Source organism: Podarcis muralis, chromosome 7, assembly GCF_964188315.1.
Source record: "Podarcis muralis chromosome 7, rPodMur119.hap1.1, whole genome shotgun sequence".
Lineage (NCBI taxonomy): Eukaryota > Metazoa > Chordata > Lepidosauria > Squamata > Lacertidae > Podarcis > Podarcis muralis.
The window spans coordinates 76929391-76955563 of record NC_135661.1 but is presented as its reverse complement, the minus strand read 5'-3'; the positions used below and the strand labels follow the sequence as shown (position 1 = coordinate 76955563).

Here is a 26173-nt window from a genome sequence, read left to right as displayed (position 1 = left end):
TGTTGCATATTGGAAAAGTGTTTGGTCTTCCTTTTTAATTTCTTCTCCAATTATCCCCAGAAGGAAAGCCTCAGGTTTTTTTGTGAAGGTATATTTAAATATTTTTTTTAGTTCATTGTAAATAGATTCCCAAAATTTTCTAATTACCTCACAAGACCACCACATGTGGTAAAAATTGCCTTCTTTAATCTTGCATTTCCAGCATAATTTGTCTCCGGTTTTCTACATTTTTTCTAATTTTACCGGCGTGATGTACATCATTTTATTCATGTTCTCTCTAAGTGTTGTGCATGCCGAGAATTTCATACCTTTATTCCAAAGTTTCTTCCACTTATCAAACTCTATGTTGTATCCAAGGTCTATCGCCCATTTCACCATTACTTCTTTTATTTCTTCATCTTTGGTGTCCCATTCAAGCAACTGGCTGTACATTTTTGATAGGAGTTTTGATTTGTTTTCTAATATTTCTACCTGGAATCCGGATTTTTTTTCGTTCATCCCATTCTTTTTATCTTCAGTCCACATAGCATTAATTTGATGAAATTGGATCCAACCTGTCAGTTTATTTTTTATCTCCTCATATGGCCTAATCTTCCATCCATTTCCTGTTTTTACTAGCAAATCTTCATAGGTCCATCTTTCTCCTTCAATATTTATTTTTTTTATTGTTAAGATGTCGATTGGTGATAACCACCAGGGGGTATTTCTTTCCAATATTTTTTTGTTTCTCTCCCATACTTCCAACAGTGGTCCTCTAATAATATGATTAGAAAATCCTCTGTGGACCTTTTCCTTATTACGCCACAAATAAGCGTGCCAACCAAATCTTATCTTGAAACCTTCTAAATCTAATAGATCTGTGTTTTTGATGACAATCCACTCTTTAACCCAGCAAAGGCACGAGGCTTCATAATACAACTTCAAATTTGGAACCGCAAATCCTCCCCTATCTCTTTGATCTGTGAGTAATTTGAATCTAATTCTTGGCCTCTTTCCTTGCCAAATAAATTTAGAGAGTACTTTCTGCCAATCGTTAAATACTGAGGTCCCCCTGATTATCGGTATATTTTGAAATAAGAACAACAATTTCGGTAATAAGCTCATCTTAATTGCTGCCATTCTTCCCGACCAAGAGAGTTTTATTCTGTTTCAGGTATCCAGGTCCTTCCTTATTTCTTTCCATGTGTTTGTGTAGTTGTCTTCCATTAAATTTATATTCTTCATCGTTAGCCAGATTCCGAGGTATTTTACTTTTTTTGTTACTTTGATCCCGGTCTGTAATTCAAGATGATTTTTTACCTCTTCTATCATATTTTTAGTCATCACTTTAGTTTTTGTTCTATTTAGTTTAAAGCCGGATAACTTTCCAAATTCTTCTAGCAAATCTAACACTGTACCGACACTTTTTTTTTTATCTTCCAGCAACAACATAAGATCATCGGCATATGCTTTCAATTTATATTCTTTCACTCCAATTCTTATTCCGCGTATCTCTGAAGTTTTCCTTATCTTATTTGTAATTATTTCTAACACCATAATAAACAAAAGAGGTGACAGAGGGCACCTGTCTTGTTCCCTTCGAAATTTCAAAGGATTCTGTTAAGTTATTATTAATAATTAATTTAGCACTTTGTTGTGAGTAAATTGCTTTTATTCCTTCCAGGAATGTGCCCTCTATCCCTGCCATTTCCAAACATTTTATTAGAAAATGCCAGGATACATTGTCAAAAGCCTTTTCGGCGTCTATGAACATTAATACCGCGGGGATTTCATTTTTGCATTCTAGGTATTCAATAAGATTTATTATATGTCTTATGTTGTCTTTTATTTGCCTGTTAGGTAAGAAACCGGCTTGATCATTATGAATGAGATTGACTAAGCACTTTTTAAGTTGACTCGCCATTACATCTGCAAAGATCTTATAATCATTATTTAATAATGAAATCGGTCTGTAGTTCTTAATATTAAGTTTATCCGAGTCAGGTTTAGGTATTAGCGTAATGTATGCTTCTTTCCAGGACGCTGGTATTCTTCCTCCTCTTAAAATCTCATTCATTACTTCACAAAGCACCAGTGTTAAGAGTTCTTCTAGGACTTTATAATACTTGGCCGATAAGCCATCTGGCCCCGGAGCTTTCCCCAGTTTCATCTTCTTTATCGCCTCCTGAATTTCCTCTGCTTTTATGGGTCTATTTAATAGACTTCTTTCCTCCTCCGATAGACTGTTGATTCTGTTTTCTTCTAGATATTTTCCTATTTCTGTTACATCTTCTTCTTCTCTTTTATATAGATTTTCATAGAATTTAAGGAAGCTCTCACCTTTTTTCTATAACTATTTTGTTGTTTCAAAAAACCTCTTAGCACTGCCTTACTAGCATCCCAGACTATGTCCATATTTGTTTCTTTATTAATGTTTAGATCAAAGTAGTCTTTCAAGGTGGTTTTAGCCTTTTCAATCACTTCCTCTTTTTCAAATAAATAATCGTTCATTCTCCATCTGTACATACCCTGGGTCTCCCATTTTAAATGTAACATTATTGAGCTATGGTCAGATAGTGTTCTGGGTTGTATCTCACATTTCACCACTCTTATTGTTAACTCTCTTGAGATCCAAATCTGATCCAGCCTGCTCCAACTCTGATGTGGCTCTGAAAAGTGGGTGAATTGTTTTGTCGTGGGGTTTTTATGTCTCCATATGTCTATTAAATCTAAGTTTAACGATCTTGGAAGTTTCCCTTGATTTAAATTCTTCCCTTTCATGCTTCTGTCTAGTTCTGGTATAGGCACTCCATTTAGATCTCCAAGTAAAACCAATTTATTATTCTCTAGATCCAGTAAAACTTGTTCCAATTTCTTTAAAAATTCTGCTTTGTTTGTATTTGGCGCGTAGACCGTTACAACATTGAGTTTTTCTCCCTGGTAGTTAATTTGTACTCCTAGGATTCTTCCTTCCTCATCCTTGCATACTAATTTAGGTTCTAATTTCTCCTTCACATAAATTACTACCCCTCTTTTTTTCTTAGAATCTGAATTGATAAACTCTGTTCCCAACTTTTTATTTATTAAAATATGTTTGTGTTTTTTGGCGACGTGCGTTTCTTGGCAACAAATCACATCAATATTTTTTCCCTTTACAATTTTCTCAAATTTATTTCTCTTAGACTGTTCGTTAAGACCGTTCACATTCCAAGACAAAAACTTAAGGGTCATTTCAATATTTAACTCGCGTACACTTTTCCCTAATTTCTAATTTAAATTCTAGTACTTCTATTTCCAATGGCTTCTTTGTCTTCCCCCTCCTCCCCCTCCCCTGATTCCAGCTCCTCTACTTCTTCCTCTGCCTCTCTTCCTCTCCTCTCCGTCCCTTCAGCCTCCTTTCCCCTTCCTCCCCTCCTCTCCTCTATGCTCATCTCTCCTCCTCCAGGTCTTTCTTCTTCTTTTCCAAGATCCTTTTCATATCTTCTCAGAAACTTTTCTGCTTCTTGTGTGTCTGTCAATTTAAACCTTTTGTTCTTATAAAAGAAGGAGATCCCTTCTGGGAATTCCCATTTATACTGTATTGTATTTCTCTTCAGAACATATGTTATTCGTCTATATCCTTCCCTTTTGCGCAGAATCCTGATTGGAATTTCTTTAAAAATAATAATTGGGCAACCTCCAATCCTTAACTTTCTTTGGTAGCTTGTTCTTAGTATTGTGTTCTTCATTTCAATTGAGTTAAATATGACTAAACAATCATCGGGGAGTTTTTTTGACTTAATTTGTTGGGATTTCACTCTTATTCTGAACGTACTTTCTATCGTGTATGCTACTTGTTCTTCTTTTATCTCCAACCATTTTGCAAGTTCTTTGATCATTTTTTATCTTATGTTCTCATTTACTTCTTCTGCTACACCTCTAAATTTTAAATTGAGTTGTTTCTGACGCATTTCTGTCATGGCTAGATTGTCCCATAATTGATCTTGCATTTTATTTAAGTCTTTTATTTCTTTCTTTAATTTTTCTGTCTCTTTCTTTTGGTCCTTCAATTCTTTTTGAGTTCTTTTATTTGTTTCTTCAATTATTTTTGACTTGACTGTCAAGTCTTGTATCTTACTAGAGAGTTCTCCTACAGCACCTTCAATTTTCCTGTCTATCTGTTCCTGTATCTCTCCTAATTTGCTTTCCATATGTAATTCACTTTGCTTAAATTCCTCCTTAATCTTTAACCATAGAATGTCTAAATCTCTGATTTCCTCTTGTCGGGATGCCCTTCTCTCTCCTGGCGTCCCTCCTGCTTTTTTTCCATTTTCCCCCAACATTTTGCGGTTAATTTCTCAGTAATCAACTTTAATTTCGACTCTCTCCCCTAGGGGGTGCACAATCTCTCTTTTACCCTTTCTGTATTTTCAACACTTTTATCTATCTGTTCTTATATCACTTTCCTTATATCTCTTTGTTTTCCTTAGCATCGCGTCCCCCTTAAATTCAATCCAGATTTTACGCCCAAAAGAAAAGAGAAGTCTTTCATTAACTTATTCAATATTGTCCGATCCCACTAGCCTTATCAATAACCTTTATGCCATCATAAATTTGATTGTATTAGTATGTTAGTATGTTAGTTCCAAAAACAAAACAGCAAAGAACAAAAATATAGACAAAAATCAAAAGTGGTAGTCCACGGAAAGTTGTTCAGTCTCTATCAAATTCTGTAATTTCAGCCACTTGTCGGCCTAATCCAGTTCACAAAGGATGTTTCAGACATTCAATGCCGTCTATTACCTCAGGTCCTAAATTCTGTTAAGTCAGTCTTTGTAATCCTGGGGGGATGTATATATTTCAATAAGTATTCAACAAAATATTAAAATGTAGCCTCATCGCAGGAGGGGAAAGGAAAAGAAAAAAGAAAGAGAGGTCACATGGAAGAGGGAGTATGCTTGTTTTCTCCTGCTCTGGATGGTAGGACTCGAACCAATGGCCTCGAGTTGCAAGAAAGGAGTTTCCGACTAAACATTTGGAAAAACTTCCTGACAATAGGAGCTGCTCAGCAGTGGAACAGACTCCCACAAGAGGTGGTGGACTCTCCTTCCTTGGAGGTTTTTAAGAAGAGTTTGGGTGGCCATCTGTCATGGATGCTTTGGCTGAAATTCCTGCATTGCAGGGGGTTGGACTAGATGTCCCTTGGGGTCCCTTCCAACTCTAAGATTCTATGATTGCCTTGCTCCACATGTGCCCACTCCACCCCTTTGCTCAGCGGAACTGGCTCTGTTACAAATGCCACACAATGCCTGGCCTGCATTTGCAAGAAACCGATCTTTTAGTATGGCACCTCCTACCCTTTGGAATTCCCTGCTTATTGGTATCAGGCAAGCAGCTGTTCTCACTGTACTCTTTTCCACACCTGCTGAATAGCATTTTTGTTTAAGCAAGCCTTCCCAGATATGCAGATTGCTGTTTTTATTTTTATTTTTATTATTATTATTATTTAGTCAACCACTGTTTTATTTTTTTTAATGTCTTAAACAGTTGTTTTGTTTTTACCAATAATTGTATTGTTTTATTCTTTTAGTAAAAAAAAGCTTTGCAGTGTATAGTTTTTTAAAAAAACAAATAAACAAATATGGTGTGCTTGCCTTGAAGATGAATATTGCAAAGGCCTAGGGTGGGAGCAAGGCAGGACAGTGGCTGGTCCAGTCCTATGGAATGTTCTGCCAACAGAAATTCAGCAGGGCACTTTTGTTTCAAGTCCACTGGAAACGTTTCTGTTCCATCAGGCTTAAGCAGGCAATTAAGAATACAGTGGTACCTCAGGTTACATACGCTTCAGGTTACATACGCTTCAGGTTACAGACTTCCACTAACCCAGAAATCGTACTTCAGGTTAAGAACTTTGCTTCAAGATGAGAACAGAAATCATGCTCCGGCGGCATGGCGGCAGCAGGAGGCCCCATTAACTAAAGTGGTGCTTCAGGTTAAGAACAGTTTCAGGTTAAGAAGGGACCTCCGGAACGAATTAAGTACTTAACTCGAGGTACCACTATACATGTTTCCACAATAGCCATCCGATTATTATTTTTTAACTTTTACTTATGGTTTCTATCATATGTTTTTATGTACTGTGGTTGTGAGCGATATCTCCGTCATGAATTAGTGGCATGCTGTATTCTTATAAATGAATAGATTTGAAAAACAGTGAAGAAATGGGGGAGAGTAAAATGCAAAAACTAATCAAACTTGTTAGCCATCTTCAAATATCACACTGAAGATGGGGCAAGCGTGTTTCTCGCTGGCTGTTCCAGAGGGCAGGACCAAACATTAGGGAAAACTTTCTGATGGTAAGAGCTGTTCAGCAGTGGAACGGACTACCTGGGAAAGTGGTGGATTCACATTCATTCGGTTTCTTTAAACAGTTGGATGGCCAATTGTCAGGGTTCTTTAGCTGTGATTCCTCTATTGCAGGGGGTTGAACAAGATGACCAGGGGAGGCACTACCTTCCCACTCTACAATTCTACAGTTCCAAGATCCCATGACTCATGGATCCACTTTGGTTCAAATCAAATTGAGGGCATCATTTCTTATTCCTTTGAGTGACTGCAGAAAGTAATATGAAGCAGGGCAAAAACACCACCCCATCCCAACTGGTGCTGAGCTCCCAAGCCCAGTGTGTCATCCACACATAGGATAGTTATCCATGGCCTTGCCACTGATCTGACTTATGGTCTCTCTCACCCACCTACGGTGCTTTCAGTCAGGATGATGATGCAGGTCTCTTCAGTGCCTGAACACGTCTTCTTGTCACCTGTACAAGTGGTAGCATTGCTAAAGCAGGTTTCACACTCCAGAGAAGCACCTGGGGGGGGGGGGGACGAAACATAATGAATGCATGTTTCATCCAGTCATTAGGCATTAATCCTTGCTAACTTGTCACTGGGTGTGGAAGAAGAACTGGACAACAAGAGTTCAGGAAGGCAGCAAGGCCATCTGGTCCACGTGTCAGCCATGTGTGCTCTGTCAGTCTATGACTGCAGAAGCAGGCTAGGTCCTGTTAAATGCAGAGGCTCCTCTCGTGGAAAGCAGAGCTAGTAATGTAAAGATAGAGGTACAGCTCTTATTTGATGCTCAGTCTGAAGATGCCGCCTGAATAGACTCTCCAGCCTGAGCCCTGCGTGGAGCTGTCCAAGGTAGCTGTGAAACGCTGCCTCTGTGCTGTTGAGGCCATTGCCCCAAACAGAGCAGTCTGAGTTTTCCAGTTCCTACTGCTGGACTCCATATGGGTGCTACTTCTAAGTGAGCCCAAATCAGAGACGGGGGGACCTTTTGGCATCACAGCACAACGAGGGACATACAGGAGCAGTCAGGATAGTTGCTGTTTTTTTTTAAAAAAAAATGTTTTCAAAGGGAAAATTGGACGGGGGAATGAAAAACGTTTTGCCATCACAGCAGTGGAACGACAGTAATGATGAATAAGGGTTTTTCAAGCTATTTTTTTTATTTAAAAAATAAAAATTTGGAGGAGGGAATTTGGGAGTGCAAAAAAGTCAGGGGTTGTGTGTTAGCCACCCTGTTGCAGCTACTAAAGATGTGGCCAGTTTTTAGCACACTTACTTTCTTACAGGGTCTTTGGAAGAGGGGTTGGTTGTTAAAGTACCCCAAACAATGTAGCTCTGTGAGGGGAATGGGAGGGGGTGTTCTCCTGAGAACTCTCTGCACCCTTAACAAACAGCAGTTCCCAGAGTTCTTTGGGGAAGCCACAACTATTTGATCCAATAAGATGGTGCTTTAAACATATAGTGCAAATGGGACCTTGGTGTCTTCCTTGCTCTCTTACCCCCCCCCCCCGTCTCCACAATTGCCTGCCTAATAAAATATCATGTTTAACCTACTTCCTTTTGCATTATATGCTTGCTCAGTGAATAGTAGAAGTCATAGAATGAAGACCATGTCTGCTGCAGAAGACGTTTCTCTTCTGCTTCATTTGCTTTTAACTGAGAGTCAGAGTCAAAGCCCTGTTCTAAGAGTTGTTTTAAGAACTCAATTCTTCACCCACCACACACTAGCTGGAACCCAGCCTGAATCGTCCCACACTCCCATCCACACACACAAAGACAGGAGACCCCAACTGCCTTGGATGGTGGAGAGAACTGGGAACACCCACCCCGCAAATGCTCACTTGGTATCTCCCCTTCCTTTTTAATCTACCTGCAGCGCCTCCTTACCTGATGTTACCAGTGCCAAAAAGAGGCTCAGTTTCAGAAGAGTCTGCATGATGGTGGTTGTGGTCGGTATAGCAAGTACAGACACTCCTTCTGCAATGCTTCAGTGGGCCTGCAATGGCATCCAGAAGGAAGATTTATTCAAAGTGCAATTGCACACAGCTCCCTTATAAATCCTTGTTAATGATTAAGGGCAGATGGTTGGAGATCAATGAGAATTGCTAGGATTCTGATACAAGCATTCAACTTCAGCGAAATGTTCTCTAGTAAAAATTTCTCAGGACTTTTTCTCAACCCCATCTTCATTTATTCTCCAATAATATTTTCCACAATTTCTTAATTTATCGTGGCCGCCATTTCTCTCTCCTCCTTCCTATCCACCAACCATGCCCTGGAATTCTAGGTCCACAGTACTGCAAAGGAATGATAACCAGACTGCCAACAGCTATTGCTCCTGCTCTCGCCCCTAGGAGAAAATGAAAGCCCTGGGAATGCCCCTCCTAATGGTGAGCTCCACTCCAAGAAACTGTTGGAATATGGTGGAGAAAGCCACATTGAGGTCTGCTCCTGGAACATACAGTCAGCTGCTTGAAAATCCAAGGTGCCCTCTATATTGTAACACATCACTCATACTACCACATGCCATCGCTTGACAGAATCTGAGGCTGCCTTTGATGGTGATAGCCCAGTTCACACAAGGTACTTGGAGCCATTCTTACCCTTATTCCAGCAATCAGAAAAACTGGCATCATATGGTACCCTGAGGCACTACCACAGGAATGGGGAAACCAATTGTTCTCTAGATGGTGTTGGCCACACTCTCTCATGGGAGTACAAAAAGGAACCTTTCCTGTCCGGCAGGCCAGATCCTTTTCCTCCCACACCTGGCAGGCTAAAATTGACTGATGGTTGAGGCCACCACCTGTCTGTAATGTAATGTCTCTATGATGTTAGATGATGATGTTTCTCCTGATTGTCAGTGAGACTTGAAAGTACAGCATTGGGTCCCTATGTGGTAATCATGTGAAAAAACAAGCTAAAGCTTTCTGGGGAAATGATATATAATGAAATGAAGAAAATGTTTAAATGGGCTATTCCCCCAAAACTTTTCTTACATATATAATAGACATGGATGTTCCAAAGAAGATGACTAAACTATTTATGTATGTGACAGCAGCAGTAGCTAGAATATTATGTGCACAGAAATGGAAAAAAAGAGAAGGTTCCAACGAAGGAATAGCTTATGAAAGTAATGGACTATTCAGAAATGGCAAAGCAGGCAGCAAAACTAAGAGATCAAAATGATGAAGTTTTTATAGAAGAATGGAGGCCGTTCATTGATTATATTTTAAAATGTTACAGTCAAATGAAATTGCAGGAAGGATTTGAGATAAAAGTGGAAGAAAAATGGCAAAAGAATTGTAATAGAGAATTTGTTGTAATAGATAAAGATACAATGCAGTAGAAAAGTTTTGAGTAAAAACATTGTGTAGGCAGGGGTGGGAAGTCCACTTATGAAGCAAGGTTATTGTGAAAAAGTTTGGAAATTTTACTAAAATTATATATAGTGCAGCATTGGGCTAATTGGAAGGCCTTTGGCAAACAGCCCTGAGCTGCTCTTTAAGCCTCCACAAAACGAAAGGCTCTTTAAGCCTCCACAAAACCATACAGGACTGCGCGCAGAAGGGCTTTCAAACAGCCCTTTTGCTGCCTTTCAGAGCAGCACCCAGCAGGATTGGAGTCCCTGCTCATCAGCCGAGGAGAGGAGACTTCCATCCTGCTCCCTGCGGGACTTTGCTTCGCCAGTGCACTCTCCAAAAGGAACCCATGGGTGAAGGAGCATCCAGGAGGAGGTGGGTCAAATCCTGCTGCTCTGCCTATGTGTATGCCCATTCCCTGTGGAGAACGGGTGCAGGCAGCCAATGCAGAATTGAACCCTGGCATGCCCTACTCATCAACTCTTGTTGCCTGCCCATTGGAATGCCATCAGCTGATTGGCAGGTAGGTTTGGCTCAGGGGAATAAAAAAAGCCTAAGGAAGCAAAGGGGTGAGGGAAATCTCCCTTGCTCTGTGGTGGCATGTCATACAGGCCACAGAGTAGATCAACACAGCGTGAAGTCTCCCCAACCCACTCAAGAGCCATCTAAATTCACCTCTAGATGGAGGCCTTCATCTTGATGGAATGGAACTCCTGGTGTTTGAAACTCATGCCTAGCAAACCGCAGCAACTGTCACAAAGGCTCCTAAGATTCCACGTTCCTTAAAGTGAGAGCCCCCTTTTTGTTTTCATGATGAGGGAAAAGGTGAATGGCAGGGGACAGAGAGGTCCACTCTGCTGGTGGTCCATCTCAAGCTGGTTCTGCAGGCTTTGGGAACAAAGGCTGGTGCATTGGAGTGAACGGGGCATGGACAACCAACGTCAGCCTGCTTTCAGCTAGTCCCCACTTGCACTTGCTTTCTTACAACCAATCAGAGGGTGACTCTACCATTGGTCCCTGCCTCCCAAGCCACAAGTCCCAATGGGTACCAACCACCACTGGAGTCAAGCTTGGAGCATCTGTGACCCATCATTTGCAAGCACCACCAGCCCAGTCCTGTACGCTATCTCAGCATCTGGCACAAGGACATATCACACCAACGGACACAAAGGAATATATTGTTTCTCAAAAGTGCCAAACATTATTAGATATTTCACCCCCATGTGAACTGGCCTGCGCCCTGGGATTGTCATCTGAGTCCTTTCTCCATGGGCCACCTCCAAGGGATGGCTAGAGGATGGTAATGAGAGAGCAGGCCTTTTCTGCAAGAACTTCCATTTCTGGTGCCAACTTTACCACTGTTTTGACACCACACAAAGATGTTCTTATTTCCCCAGGCATTTGAGCAGGTCAAACTCTCAGGCGCTTTTAATCTGACTGCATTTTAAAATATGTTTACATGGTTTTGTGAGGTGGTTATAAATCACTTTGGGACTTTTCATTGCAGGAAGCAATCCATCCCCTCAGTAAACTTGACCTAAAACCGAGGGCACGATGCATTTCTGAAGTGTTGTTTTTTTCTTCTGCAGGGGCAGTCTTGAATACTTTGAGTTATATTAAATGTTGGAAAGTCATACAGGGAACCAGGCAGAAGGCCTTCTCGGTAGTGGCGCCTGCCCTGTGGAATGCCCTCCCACCAGATGTCAAGGAAATAAACAACTATCTTACTTTTAAAAGACATCTGAAGTTTTTAATGTTTAATGCTGTATTGTGTTTTTAATATTTGATTGGGAGCCGCCCAGAGTGGCTGGGGAAACCCAGCCAGATGATGGGCGGGGTATAAATAAATTATTATTATTATTATTATTATTATTGCTGCTGCACACTATTATTTTCCTGCTTTGGTCGATGTAAGGCAAGGGTGGGGAACTGGGTGGCAGTTCAGATCATGAGTGTGAGTTTATTCAGCTCCGGCCCATCTGGAGCTGATACGGCTCATCTGTCCTGAGCCCAGCAGAGTGTAGTCCGCAATGAAAGGATGAGACCGGTATGGCTACATTGCTATTTTATTTCACTATACTGAGAACACACAAATGTACATCTTGCCTCTGTGAGAGCAGAGAGCAACTCTCTCAACAAAGAAACGACAGAACAAAGGAACAGGAAACCAGTGTACGTCACATCCAGTCTCCCTTTCCTGTGAGAACCCAACAGTAACTAAACTGTGGAGTGTAAACATTGTCTTGTGACATGCAGCTGCTGCTCAGTGAGGGAGGCAGAAGCCAACAATGAGCTCCCCCTCCCATCATAGGCCAAGCTCAGCAGGTGGGTGGGGTAACTCACCTGACATCACAATGGCACCTGGTGACATTTTATGCCCACAAGGGGTCTTCAGAAGCCCCGTTCAAAATACTACATTGTACAGCAGTGCTTTGAAAGGCTCTTCTGAAGATCTGACATTTTGCCTTTCTTTATGAATGACTTTCCTTCTTGAAACCAAGACTGACAGTGCCTGCAGACCCCCTTTCGGTTGAGCCAGGTTTTTGCCCACCTCACATTTGACGTGTGGGGCAGGTAGATGTGGCTTGGATGAAATGGCCTCAACAGGCTAAATGGAGAAGCCTGGTGGGGATAAGTAGGCTTGTGGACCGGAGGTTCCCCACTCCTGAAATAGTGCTGACACCTATCTATCACTAGTCATGAAGGCAATATTGCCATCTAGTGACTAAAACATAAAGCTGTTTTCAAACAATGGTTCCTTCTGCACCTTAAACTGTTGCTGAGGCTGATGCAGCAACAGTTTGTGCTTATACTCAACTAGGATCCTCATACCAAGCATTCCTTGAGACTTCTAAGAAATAATAATAATTAAAAAAATCAGTGGTGGTGGTTAAAATCAGTGTAGTTTTGAAAGGTTCAGTCCGCTACTATGATTCAAAATGGCATCCACCCATATTCAAACATAGACAAAACCTTAATCCTTGACTTTGGATTTTGGATCATGCAAAATCTGGCCACAATATCTGAACTGGTGTCCAAATGCATAGAGAATAACCAACTTTCCAAAACATAGTAGAATAATTCATTGGTGCTTGAGAAATAATTGCATGCTTTAGTCACCAGATGGCATTAAGCCCCACACCAACTGGGTCTCTGCTTATTCCTTCGAGCCATTGGGAGAAATAAAAGACTGATTAAATTGCCTGGATAGTTGGTTAGAGTGTGGTGCTGATAGCACCAAGGTTGCAGGTTCGATCCCCGTAAGGGACAGCTGCCTATTCCCGCATTGCAGTGGGTTGGACTAGATGATCCTCAGGGTCCCTTCCAACTCTGCAATTCTGTGATTCACTACTGTCAGTTGTGAGGAGCTGGAGGAACTCTGCACTAAAATAAAATGTCTTTCTGCCACAACGGTCTAATTTTTTCCTAACAAACACAGCTGCCATGCATTTAACATGTCATTTGTTTTAATCCCAATATTAATTTTCACTGAGGAAAGCAAAAAAGGCCAAAGTGCATTCAGAGGAAGTGGTTCATGGGTGAAAGAGGAGGCAGAATTCAATGGGAGAGTTGATGCGATCTCATGCAGGCAACTTTTACAACAGGATTCTCCGCAGCAGCAGCCCAGAGAAGCTTGGCAAGAGGACAGCAGTGGGTTGAGACGCCTTGGAAGACTCCATCTTATGAACGAAATCATAGCCAACCGTAAACTCAGAGTGTTTGCTATTTCCCGAAGCACACACAAACCTCGTAGTGCAGCCATTCGAAAGCCTCTCCGTGGGGGTTTCATCTGGATATGGAAGACAAGATATGGGTTGCCGGGACATTATTGCTTGCGACTGCTCTACAAATTGCCCCATCTACTCTGTTTGAAATGAACCCTGTGTTTGCCACAAAGCGAGGCCTATCTACTGCTCACCAGTAGAGCTCAGCCCATCTATCCAAAGCCATTGACTTGCGTGGAAATGACCCACAACCCAGCTCCAGCTCCATTCATTCCATTTTTAAAATTATTATTTACAACATAAATCCATCACAACTCAAATAAACGAATCCACCACCATTAGACATGAACATAACATAAAATAAACATTAACATAAACAACAAAATAAAAGACTTCCTTTAACCTGTACATGGCCTTCTTATTTACTTCTTGTGAACTGTTTTGTTTATGGGTTATTATTAAGACTTTTTTCAAATTATGACTTAAAAAGAAAACCACAAAGTCTCCTGCAGACATTAATCAAAACAAGTCCAGGTGTGTATTTTAGGGCACTGTTTTGTGAAGAATTCTTTACATTTTCCCCATTCTTTTTGAAATTCTTGTCTGGGGAGTGCCCTAATTGCCTCTGTTAATCTGGCCGATTCGATATAGTTTAGTAAATTTATCTTGCCATTGCATTTTTGTAGGCACGAATTCCTTTTTGCAATTTCTGGCAATTAAGGTCGTTTCATTCCAATGGGACTTTTTGCAAGAGACCTTCCTGTAGATTGTGTCTCACGTGCCTCAAATCTCCCTTGCTCTGCCACCTAAGGGTAACCCAAATCCAGTATGTGCAGCAGTTGTCTCACCTTGCCTCAAGGAAGAACCTTCATGTAATAACAACAACAATACTTGCAAAGACCTCTCTTCATTAAAAACCCAAGAGCAGTTTACACAATAAGACATTAAAATAAAACAATATCTTAACAAGTAAATGGCAAAACCAAAATACTACAATGTGTTGGAACCATCCGCACCCATACTTTCCGCCCCCTAAATCTGGAGATTCCCCACACAACTGACGTAGCTCTGCTATTTAGATTTTCAAAGTGTAGGGTATCCCAGGATACAGAGAGGAGAACACCTATCAGGGACTGTACTGAGGAGGAATGGTGGGAGCTGCCGCCCCCTTTTTCTGAACCTTCCCAAGCGCAGGAGGATAGTATTGATTTAGAACAGTGGTTTGCAGAAGGGCATAGTCCAGAGGGGGAAAGCTGGGAAATACTGGGTGAGGAGCAGCTAGAAGAGGAAACGCTAGAAGAGAGACAGCTGGCAGATTCAGTGTCCTTGGACAGCACTCCTAAATGGAGTTGGGGGGGAGAGATGTTTTGATTTATGAAATTATCTTTTATTTCTAAGATGCTGAGCTTGTGCTGGACAACACGAGACATTGCATGGATATTTGGGGTGTATCTTTGATGCTCATGTGATGCTTTTTTGTAGAGTTCTGCCAGTAAAACTTCAAATTATATTTTGATGGGTCTGGACAATGCTTCATATTTCCAAAAGGAGCCCATCCTTATGCTTCCAGTTGCTCCAAACCGTGCTATATCAATATCTGCAATAAAAATCCACCCGCCTACAGTTTGCGGAAGAAATGAAGCTGCACTGCGGAAGAAACCACTTACTGGAGGCCCTGCCAAAGCCGTTGGTTTCCACCTTGGTACAATTTGCCATCTCAGTGCTGTAAGTGCCTGAGCACGAGGAATTGGATGGGTTTGGCGTTGTATTGGCTCCAGGCTTTAGTGGTGGCACTGAAAACAGAAACAAAAGATACTCCAGGTCAGCTCAAGGACTGGACCAAAAAGCAATGAAGAGCAGGGGAAGTGGGGAGGTGGGGACCTTTTTCAGCCTGCGGGTCATGTGAGCAAACAGCCTGAGCCTTCACCATTTCCTTAAGTCAAGTTGTCACATATCTCCTGGCCCCCACCCTCAGAGCTACAATTCCTAGGGCGGTTTCACAGTCAACCCCACTTCCCAGGGAACTCTCTTGAAATGGAAGCACCTTCTGCTTTTGGTCTTCCTGAATGCAGAGCCTTGGAGCACATAGTGGCTTAAAATTTCCCCTCCCATTGTCAGGCGCCAGCTAATCTGACACACACACACACACACACACACACACACACACACACACCGCCACAGTGGGCTGCCAGGAATAGATAGATAAGGAAAGCTCTTACCAAGGTCTTTTATTCAATATTCACAGAACGAGGCTTAGAAATGCAGCCTCTTGGAGTAATGACATTGCTCTGAGTAATCTCCACCCCACTTCTCTCCTCAACCATCAACAGCACCACCCACCTTATGATGCCCGCTTAGGGCCATTTGCCTCCAAGCCTTTTGCTTTCCTACTTTCAATACTCGTCGGGTTCTGGGAGAAGGCGGGTCTGGAATGCTTTCTAGAGATAACGTGTCAGCCAGCTGCTCCGGCTCTCCTTCCCGCTCCTCCTCTTCCATTATTTCCCAACTTTGCCCCTCGTCTGCCTCTGAGCCGTAACCTTTGTCAAACAACTGTTGTAAATCTATATTGTCTTCCTCTTCTCTATAAGGTTCAGGAGGGGGAGGTGGTCTCCACCATTCTGACACCCATGCCTATTGGGTGACTCTAGGTTGCTGGACACGGAGACCCTTTGTAACGAATGGCATGGTTTGTGTGGGCCTAAAGATGGCTGAAGAACACCACAAAATGGATGTGATGTCTTTGAACTATCAGTGAACTGATCGTGAACTGTGTTGTATAAGAGCTAATGGAATGTGGAAAACATCATGATGTTTTGGCAAAAATGGTGTGTGCTAGGAATGGTACAGAACAGCACATACAAGAAGGCATGGAGATGGGCTACACAACATTACCTTTGAGGTAAGATAAGAGTTGTGAGATGATGCCAAGGACAAGGATGTGAGATGCCAAAGACAAAGAGTAAGGACTTGTGTAATGCCAAGAATCAGATGAACAAGGTGTATGTATGGCAAAGCCCTCCAGATGTGTGCCAGACATTTGACAGCGCTGTCGCCCGCCACCCGTGGCTCTTACTGAACCTGATCAATTCAGTGAAGAGTGGAGAATATGAAAGGTGTATGAATGGATGTATGGTTGAGTGCATATTCCTTGCCTTGACATGTGAGTTAATCAATAAAACTTATTATAGAGACAATCCAATATGGGTTGTCTGAGGTTTACTTGTGCCTTCCTAGAGTGTACTGGGTCTCATCTATATTAAACACCTAAACAGATTAAAAGAACCTAATTGGTCATTACATCTTCTGCAGAAGTAGCAGTGGGTCTTCAACCTTCCATGACCCCTGCACCACTGGTTACAGGGAGTGAACGTAAGGAAAGGATAAGGAAATTTTGGGGAGAGGGACCAGCATGAAATTTATATACGTACGTTGAGGAGTGACTTGTCTGCAGGTCTTCCCAGTGCAGCAGACCCAACTGGACCTGTAGGTTCTTCCTCCCCCCATATCGAAGTAAGGTGGTGGGGCATTGCACCAAAAAGTGGAAGCACAGCTTCTCTCTACAGTCTGAACCACCTTTCCATCTTAAGTGGCCAAAAAAAAAAAGGAGGAGAGAGGTTTATTTAGCAACTAGCAGCTTCATCTCCCGAGTAGCTCTGATTATTGATAGTATTTTTTTTTATTTGCAAATTTAACAAAGAAAAGGAAGGGGGGGGAGAGAATTAAATACCATAAAAGAAAAAAAGAGAAAGAAAGAATAACATCAGATTAAGGGTGGTATATAAATTTAATAAATAATAAAGTAAAATAAAATAATAGGAACACACAAAAAATATCCATTCTCACTGCAGGTGCATCAACCATCAACACGTGTCTTAAAGTTTAACATCTAAGTTAATATAAGCCCTTCATATGTGCAAATTGATGCAGAATTGAGGCCTATTGGAAATATGTTCAAATGCAGGCAGGGCCGTGAGATCCTCAGCCCATTGTGAACCAAACACAGGGCATTTATCCTTCCAGGCTTAAATTATAGGTCTCTTAGCAACCATAAGGACTAACCATCCACTTTTGTTGTTTAGGAATTATAAAACAAATAAAAAAATCAGCAGAGTTTGGAAAGGTTCCTTTCCCCACCTTGATTGAAAATGGTTTCCAACTGTACTCAGTAAAGACCCAAAACCTACTCCTTGATATCGGGAACCATCGTGGAAAAATTGGTATCAATATACAGTCGTGCCTCGCAAGACGAAATTAATTCGTTCCGCAAGTTTTTTCTTCTTGCAAGTTTTTCGTCTTGCGAAGCACGGTTTCCCATAGGAATGCATTGAAAATCAATTAATGCGTTCCTATGGAAACCGACTTCAGACCAGGTCCGGGGACAGTCTGTCCCCCGACCTCTTCTGAAGGCTGGGGGGGGACCAAGGGCTTTTCTTCCCACCCCCAGCATTTTAAAAAACCCCGGGACAGCGGGGGACTTCTCCGCTGTCCGGGGCGATCTTAAAATGCTGGTGGGCAGGAGCGAAGCCTCCGCTGCCTCCCGCCAGCATTTTAAAAAGCCCCGGGACAGCGGGGGACTTCTCCGCTGTCCCGGGGTGATTTAAAAGCCCCCAGGAAGGCAGGCAGGGGGGACAAAGACTTTTGCCCCCCGCCAGCCTTCAGAAGAGGTCCAGGACCTCTTCTGAAGGCGGGCGGGGTGCGAAAGTCTTTGCTCCCCCCCGCCTGCCTTCAAAAGCCGTCCGGGACAGCGGAGAAACCCGCTGCGTTTCTCCGCTCTCCCGGGAAGGCAGGCAGGGGGGAGCAAAGACTTTTGCCCCCCGCCGGCCTTCAGAAGAGGTCCAGGACCTCTTCTGAAGGCGGACGGGGGGCGAAAGTCTATGCTCCCCCCCGCCTGCCTTCAAAAGCCGTCCGGGACAGCGGAGAAACAAGCTGCGTTTCTCCGCTCTCCCGGGAAGGCAGGCAGGGGGGAGCAAAGACTTTCGCCCCCCGCCGGCCTTCAGAAGAGGTCCAGGACCTCTTCTGAATGCCGGCGGGGGACGAAAGTCTTTGCTCCCCCCCCCCCCGCCTGCCTTCAAAAGCCGTCCGGGATAGCGGAGAAACGAAGGCTGGCGGCGGGAGGAGGTCTCTCCGCCCGCCGCCAGCCTTCGGAGGAGGTCCAAGGACAGTGGGGAAGACGTGCTGCGCTTCCCCGCTGTCCCGGAGATTTCCCTATGGGCTGTCGTCTTGCGAAGGAAGCCCATAGGGAAATTCGTTTTGCGAAGCGCCTCCAAAACGGAAAACCCTTTCGTCTAGCGGGTTTTCCGTCTTGCGAGGCGTTCGTCTTGCGGGGCACCACTGTATTAAGAAGTGTCTGAATGGGTATCATAGAATTGCAAGGTTGGAAGGGACCCTAAGGGGCACTTAGTCCATCCAAGAACTTTCCACAATACATAGTAGACTAGCAGAACGCCCATCATTTGTTGGTAGGATGCATATTGCAAAGACCCAGGGGTGCTCTCCCCCAGCCAACACACAGGCTCTCGGTCACTTATGTGTGAGTCGCACGAGGAGTATTCACAAGTTACATTCAACTCATATACAGTCATACCTCGGGTTACAGACGCTTCAGGTTGCATTTTTTGGGTTATGGACCCACCAAAACCCGGAAGTACTGGAACGGGTTACTTCCGGGTTTCGGGGGGTCATGCATGCACAGAAGCACCAAATCTCAACCCGCACATGCGCAGACGTGCCACTGCGGGTTGCAAATGCTGCAGGCTGTGAACGTGCATCCCGCATGGATCACGTTCGCAACCCGAGTGTCCACTGTATAAGGCTGGGTGATATCTGGTTTTCAGCATCATGATATACCACCAGCTTACCATTGTGATAGAGTGATATATCACGGTGTCTGAAATAACACAGAAAAAGGCTGAAAAGTGGCTGGGCTGTGGAGGGAGGGAGGAGCAACCAGGAGGGAGGGAAGGGGGCTGCCCGCTTGCTCAGGTGAAGGAGCTCCTGCTCATTCCCTCCCTTCGCAGCCCAGCCTTGGCAGAGGAAGGCCGAGAAGGTGCTCCATCTGCCTGCCTTCACCTGAGCAAGTGGGGCAGGCTGCCTTTTTCCTCCTGGTCGGGAGAACAGGCAATTTGAGCTGGCAGTACATCATGGCTCCCCGGCCGCCGCATGCACAGAACAGGCTGGCAACCAGATGGGAGTGACATGCCCTCCAATATTTCTCTGATGAATGTAGGGACGTCCCATTCCATAATAATAATTTTATTATTTGTACCCCACACATCTTATTGGGTTGCCCCAACCACTCTGAGCAGCTTCCAACATATATAAAAACATAATAAAACATTAAACATTTTTTAAAAAACTTCCTTATACAGAATTGCCTTCGGGGGTCGGATAACGCCATACCCTATAACATTTCTCCAATGAAAACAGGGACATCCTCTGGAAAAGTGGGACATTCCAGGATCAAATCAGAAACTGGGACAGCTTCTCTAAATCAAGGACATCCCTGGGAAATAGGGACACTTGGAGAGTCTGGAGTGAGATGCACTCCACTTGCAGTGGCCAGGGACCTGTGATGGATGCATCACCAGCTCAAAAAGTCTGGCCAGTATCACGACCTGAACTTCATAGAGGTTTCAGACGATCAATTGAAACATCGCCCAGGTCTACTAGTGTACAATCTGTGTACCTGTGCACCCAAATAGTTGACCTTCCATGACAAAAAGGTGGATGACATACAGATGATATAGATCCAAAATGTGAGGAACATTTTGTTCTCCAGATGTTGCGGAACTACAACTCCCACCATCCCTAACCATTGCTCATGCTTGCTTGGGGCTGATGGGAGTTGTAGTTCAGCAGCATCCAGAGGACCATGGGTCCTCCCCATCACCACTTTTCTTGACCAAAAGATAAGAGCTTCAATCTCAGCCTCTGGAAAGGCATCGTGAAGCAGAACGCAATCTGCCACCCCGGCCATGCAGAGCCCCATACTGAGCTGAAAAGTCCACTGTGCCATCTATACAGGCAGCAGCTGTCAGTGGTCTTGCCTAAGCCCACCCACTGCCCTGATCTGGCTTGCAACCTCTCCTACCCACCTACGGTGCTTTCCGTCAGCGTGATAAGGCAGGTTTCTTTGTTCCCAGGACAGGTCCGCACGCTGCCAGTGCAATTGGTCCCCTTGGCGGTACAGATTTCGCACTCCAGAGAAGCAGCTGGAAGAGGGAAGGACACTTTTAAAAAATGAGATCAAATGAAGATACTTTTGTGCAGGAATAAGCCATGGGTCACCTACTTTCGGGGTACCCCTGTTTGTGCCCATTGCAGGGGTCGGGGATCAGCCAGAGAGTAGGAGTTTACACACGGATTTAAGGAGAAGCATCAAGTGGTAAAACAGAGGAAGGAAATGAATGATTTTTAATTGTTGTTTCTTGTTGCATCACAGTATGGTACGCTGGTTTGACATCAACTGATAGGAAGTGCTTACAGAGGGTGGTGAATACAGCACAAGATATTATGGGCTGTCCCGTGAATCCGCTGGATGAAATAGCGGAAGAACGTTGCCTCAGGAGAGTGAGGAAAATTCTCAGGGATGATTCACACCCTGGCTGGCACTTTCTTGATCTCCTGCCCTCAGGCAGAAGATATAGAAGCATGATTAGTCGCAGCTTCTATCTGTGAACAGCTTCTATCCGTGGGCTGTTAGGCTGCTGAATGAAAAGATCCACAGCATACAAATCAATATGTCTAACCTGATCCAAAACACCCACCCACCCCACTCACACACAAAAACAAAGATCACCACAGCCAATCACAAACAAACAACTACACCCTAGGCCAACCCCAACCTCTCTCACCACCAAAGAAACACAAATGAACAGCAGAGAACCTGCACGAGCAACGCTGACACCAAACCCTACATACATTAAGCAAAATAGAAACATCGCCACCCGACCCCACCCATCTTTCCCCCCCTTTCCCCCCCTAATGTCTCAACAAATGAGACTGATGGAAATTAAGACTAAGAGAGCTGAGTGGGGGGTGCTCATGTAATCTCACTGTATACAAGTTGTACAAGTGACAATGAAGTATTTCAACTTCTTAGTGTTTCTTAAGCTACTTTGAGGGGGTTTTAAGAAGTGAAAACAGGTGATGTTATTATTATTGATGAGGGGGAGTTAAGTGGGGGTTTCCTGCTTCTTTATTTTCATATCTTTGGCTGCTTTTTGTCCCTTCATTCCCAACGGAGTGGGCTGGAGCATATTGTGAGCATGGCTTCAATGATTCCTAATAACTGCCACGAGTGATCAGTATTGTGGACTACAATCTTCTCTCTGCCCATCCACACATTCAGCTTGAATGGTGTTCCCCAGCAGTACCTGATCCTTCTTTCTTACTGGCAAATGGTCACAATTATTTTTTTTAATGTTTTCTTTTCTTTGAAGTTTCTAGGTGCACATCTTGAGATAACATGGATGTCTCTACTTCTGGCAGGCCTTTCCATATCCTCTTCTGAGTGGCTTCTGGTTTGTTTTTGGGTTTTTAAAAATACTTTAAAGCTACTTTGAGGTGATTTTTTTAAAAAACCCAAAAGCAGGATTTCAGACACAGTATGTTCTCAGTCCTATCTGGAGATGCCAGGAACTGAACCTGAGACCTCTTGCATGCAAAGCCGTTTATTATTTATTATTTATTTTATTTTTGAAATTTGCGTACCATCCAATACCCACAGATCTTTTGCAATGTAAAATCACAATGTGGGGGGGGGGGGAAATCCCAGAAAATACAAGTTGCCTTATACCAATGAGCTACAGACTTTTCAGAAAGCTGCATTATCCATCTTGCATCCATACCAATCATGTGACACAAGCTTGGCTCCAAATCTATTCATTCTGGATGGAACAGACCTCCAGGAGGCTCCCAGACCCTCCTTACCTGTCTTTAGAAGTGCAAAGAAGAAGCATTTCAGGGCAGCCTGCATGGTGAAAGGAAATAAGAGAGCACAAGAACAGAAGCTCTCTCCACGATGCATCAAAATACTTGGTTCAAAGGACCTGCAATGACATACAGAGGAAGTGTCAACATCAGCTGTTAGCTTACCAAAATGTGCATTTACGCACGCAAAAACACGTAAAAAGCCAGGTGACACCAAATTATCTGGGGGAAATCCAAGATTGCAAGAATTGGGATTCCCCTGGCCTTCCAGATGTTATTGGACTTCCTACCAGCCCCCAGACAGTTGATCTGAGAAACAAACTAGCTCCCTTCCTTGCACACACACAAAATCAGACTTCTTTTCCATAAGGGAAGTGCCAGAGAAAAGCATGGGGAAATGTGCGCTAACACTTTGGTGATGCAGTATTGTACAGCCTTCCCACAAGCAAATCTCAACAAATGCCCAATAAAACTAAGCAGCCAAGGCTGACGGAGCGCCTCGCAATTTTTGCACAAGCAAAACAGAATGAATGCTCAGTGAATGAGCTCTGCCATGCAACCTAAACAAAAACAACACACACACAAACAAGAACAAAAGAAGCATGTTTCTGGGTGCCACCGCACACAGAGTGACTGTACCTGGCAGTGCAGGATCCGGCCGGCGGGGGGGGGGGGCACCTTTGCACCTCCTTCACCTTCTAGAGAGATCAAACACGGTGGGTCGTCCCGTGGGATTTTGCAAGAGGGAAGAAGGATGAGGCCTCAAAAGGTCTCACTCACGTGGGCTATGGGAACACTTTGTCTGTAGTGAACTTTCCATCCACCCTCTGCATGAGAACTTCACTAGGCTATTTGGGTTGCTGGTTGACAGGCCAGCAAAGGAATTTTTTCTTCCAACCTTGAGGGGTTTTCACCTATCCCTCAGTGACCTAAGGAGTACTTTTGTTAGGCAATGGTCGGAACAGCAGCAAAACATGTATTTCCCTTTTGGGTGCACAGCCACAGCAGCGATTAACTCTCCAATGGTTTGATTTCACCCCCCAAAGGTGCGCTTCTCCATTGTCTCCTGAGACAGATGGATGCCAACTAACCAAGGTCTGTATATCAGCAGAAATGGCATTGGGTAGGATCAGTAAAGCAATGGGAGCCTCCATAACGTGTCTAGGGGGAAATATTGGCCATGCACACCCTAAGATCAGGTTAGGGCCCCCGCATGGGTGGAATCTCTCACCCCAGGCACCCAGTGAGACCCTGGACATTTGGCTTCCACCTGGAATATTCTCGTGGAGGAGAACTCAGTTCTGTTCAGCAAGGACTGAAGCAATGGACCATTGCCCTACTGCCATGCCAACCCCACTTTATGCTGTGGTCTATAAAGATTTGGTCTGATTTTTACCCAACCCCGCATCCTGTCCCAGTTATTTCACCACACGGGGCCACAGGTTGTGCCTGCCTGGGTCAACCTATGCCTTTTCAGAAGCTTAAAATTCCTTTTCTGGTTGAAAATAAGAACACTGCCAGACTCGCAAGTGTTGAAAGATATTCCATGCTCATAATTCTGGGGGGAGAGGGATCAGAGATTCAGCCCGCAATTCTAGAAACCTTTCCCTGGAACAAAGTCCTGTTAAGGATACTGGGATGTACCGGTACTTCTGAGTAAGCAATGTTTACCACTGCACTACAAATCCCCCTACACTGGCCACGTGACCCGGAAGTGTCTCTGGACAGCGCTGGCCCCCGGCCTCTTGAGTGAGATGGGCGCACAACCCTAGAGTCTGTCAAGACTGGCCCGTACGGGCAGGGGTACCTTTACCTTTTACCTTACAAATCCCCAGCAAAGACACATGTTTAAAAAGCAAACAGGAGGGGCAAGGGGTAAGGAGCAAAACAGATTTATTAGGGAATGTTATATTAAATAGACATCCAAAATTATTTTTTAAAAATGGGGGGGGGAGAGAGAGAGAGAGAGAGAGAGAGAGAGAGAAGGAAGGAAGGAAGGAAGGAAGGAAGGAAGGAAGGAAGGAAGGAAGGAAGGAAGGAAGGAAGGAAGGAAGGAGAAATATACCAAGAAGGCAAACCTGTTTCCTAACTAGCATAGCCCTGCTCCCCGCCATCTCATGTTGGGAGCACTACTTCTGATGAGGTCTAAAACGATACTATAGAGGGATAATTTCTATTGTTTTGAAATGCATGTGCATGATCACGTGTTTGAGAAATAATAAAGCCCCTCCCCTCTTTGCTCTGGCAACAGATTTAAATTCTGGAGATTAATTCCATAAGATTCACTTGGCAGATTTTTAAACTGAAGGGAGGACTACCGTTCCGTGATTTAGCTTCTAAAAAGGGGTAGGTGGTCTTTGACCCTTGCAATGTCATTGGACTCCCACTATGCTGTGCTTTCTCTGGTTGATAGCCACAGGTTCCCCATCTCTGGCCTGGAAAGCTTAACATAAGCCAATCTTAAAGTGAAGGCTGAGCCTATCCGTTATGCATCAGCTTCCTCTCCCTATTTCTTCATTGTGGGCTTTGTCAGAAGAGAACTATTATATGAGCTGCTGCCTTTGCGCATCAGGAAAGGTTGCTGCTTCACATTTGCTACAGCAAGACAAGGCTTCTCTGCTGGAGCAGAGCTACAAGAACGATATATTTCTACAGAACTAGATAACTCAGGATTCAGCTCCTAAGCTGGAGGTTTCTCCATCAGCCTTCCCCAACCTAGTGTCCTCCATGTTTTGGACTACAACTCTCATCAGCCATACCTAGCAAAGATGTGGTGGCTGGGAATGATGGGAGTTGTAGCCAAAAACCCAAGGAAGGCGCCATAAGAACATTAGAAGAGGTGTTCCGGATCAGGTTCAAAACTCTGTTCTCATAGTGGTCAAAGAAATACCCACTGGAAGAAAACAAGTTTGGGGGAGGCTGTTCTACAGGACCTTCTCCTGATCTTCACGTTTCTCCAAGATTAATCTCCTGAAATGCAATCGCCTGGTTTCTGCTACAAATGATGGCTAATACATTGAATAAACTGGAGTTCCCTACCTTCTCCTCCGACAGGCCAGCTGTTTCCCGTGATGCTTTTCCACTGGGACTGAGATGTTTCTGCTCTCTTGCAAACTGCTCTTCTTACTTGTATGCCCTTGGCTAGTTTGCCTGCACTTCTGTTGCAGCCAATGAGATGAGGATGACTTCTTTAAGAAATGGGTGTGGGTGGGTGTGTTTAGACTACTGACTGCACCAGCAATGAGTGGGAATTCAAAGCGGGATTTAAATCAGCTGAGCCTCCTGGGAATGCTGATTTTTATGATGACTACTATCAACAGGGAAGGAGATAATAATGAAGGAGGGAGTAAAGAGAGGGGGGCGGTTTGAGCCCCTCTGAGAACACAATGATCTGACTCAGTAAAAGCCTCTGCGTGTGTCATGCATGTTTCTTCTTTCTTAATGAACTTAAAAACTGGATTTTTGTATTAAACAGAGATGTGCACCAAACCTTTAGCTTATAAACTGTACTCGAAACCTAACTGCAATCTAGCGTTGTATCTCAGTTGCTGAAAGTCCCAGCGTCAATCCCTTGCATCTTCATGAGGGGCTGGGAAAGATGCTGTGTTTGATATCCCAGAGGGCTGCTGCCGGCCAGTGCCAGTGATACTAACCTAGATGGACCAATGGTCTGATTAGCACAAGGCACCATTCTGTGTTTGTTGGCAGCAAACTCACCATGCTCTTTAAACGTAAGTCAAGCAAAATCATGGGACAGCTCAGTTGGCAGAGCATGAGACTCTTGATCTCAGAGTCATGGGTTCAAGCCCCACCCTGGGCAAAAGATTCCTGCAATGTAGGGGGTTG

At 43.8% G+C, this 26173-nt stretch overlaps 1 protein-coding gene across 1 annotated transcript in view; it reads right to left on the bottom strand.

The window, feature by feature from the left end:
- LOC114602278 (uncharacterized) overlaps window positions 1-23891 on the bottom strand; it is a 29389-nt gene extending 5498 nt beyond the window's left edge. Inside the window, exons 1-7 of the mRNA XM_028740287.2 lie at window positions 22328-23891; window positions 20491-20607; window positions 16825-16977; window positions 15064-15189; window positions 13272-13461; window positions 8197-8297; window positions 6714-6830 (exon numbers count right to left, since the gene is read on the bottom strand). Of these exons, the coding sequence (XP_028596120.2) occupies window positions 6714-6830; window positions 8197-8297; window positions 13272-13461; window positions 15064-15189; window positions 16825-16977; window positions 20491-20607; window positions 22328-22424 (901 nt within the window). The 5' untranslated portion in view covers window positions 22425-23891. The remainder of the gene's footprint in view (window positions 1-6713; window positions 6831-8196; window positions 8298-13271; window positions 13462-15063; window positions 15190-16824; window positions 16978-20490; window positions 20608-22327) is intronic.
- Between the last annotated feature and the right edge of the window lie 2282 nt (window positions 23892-26173).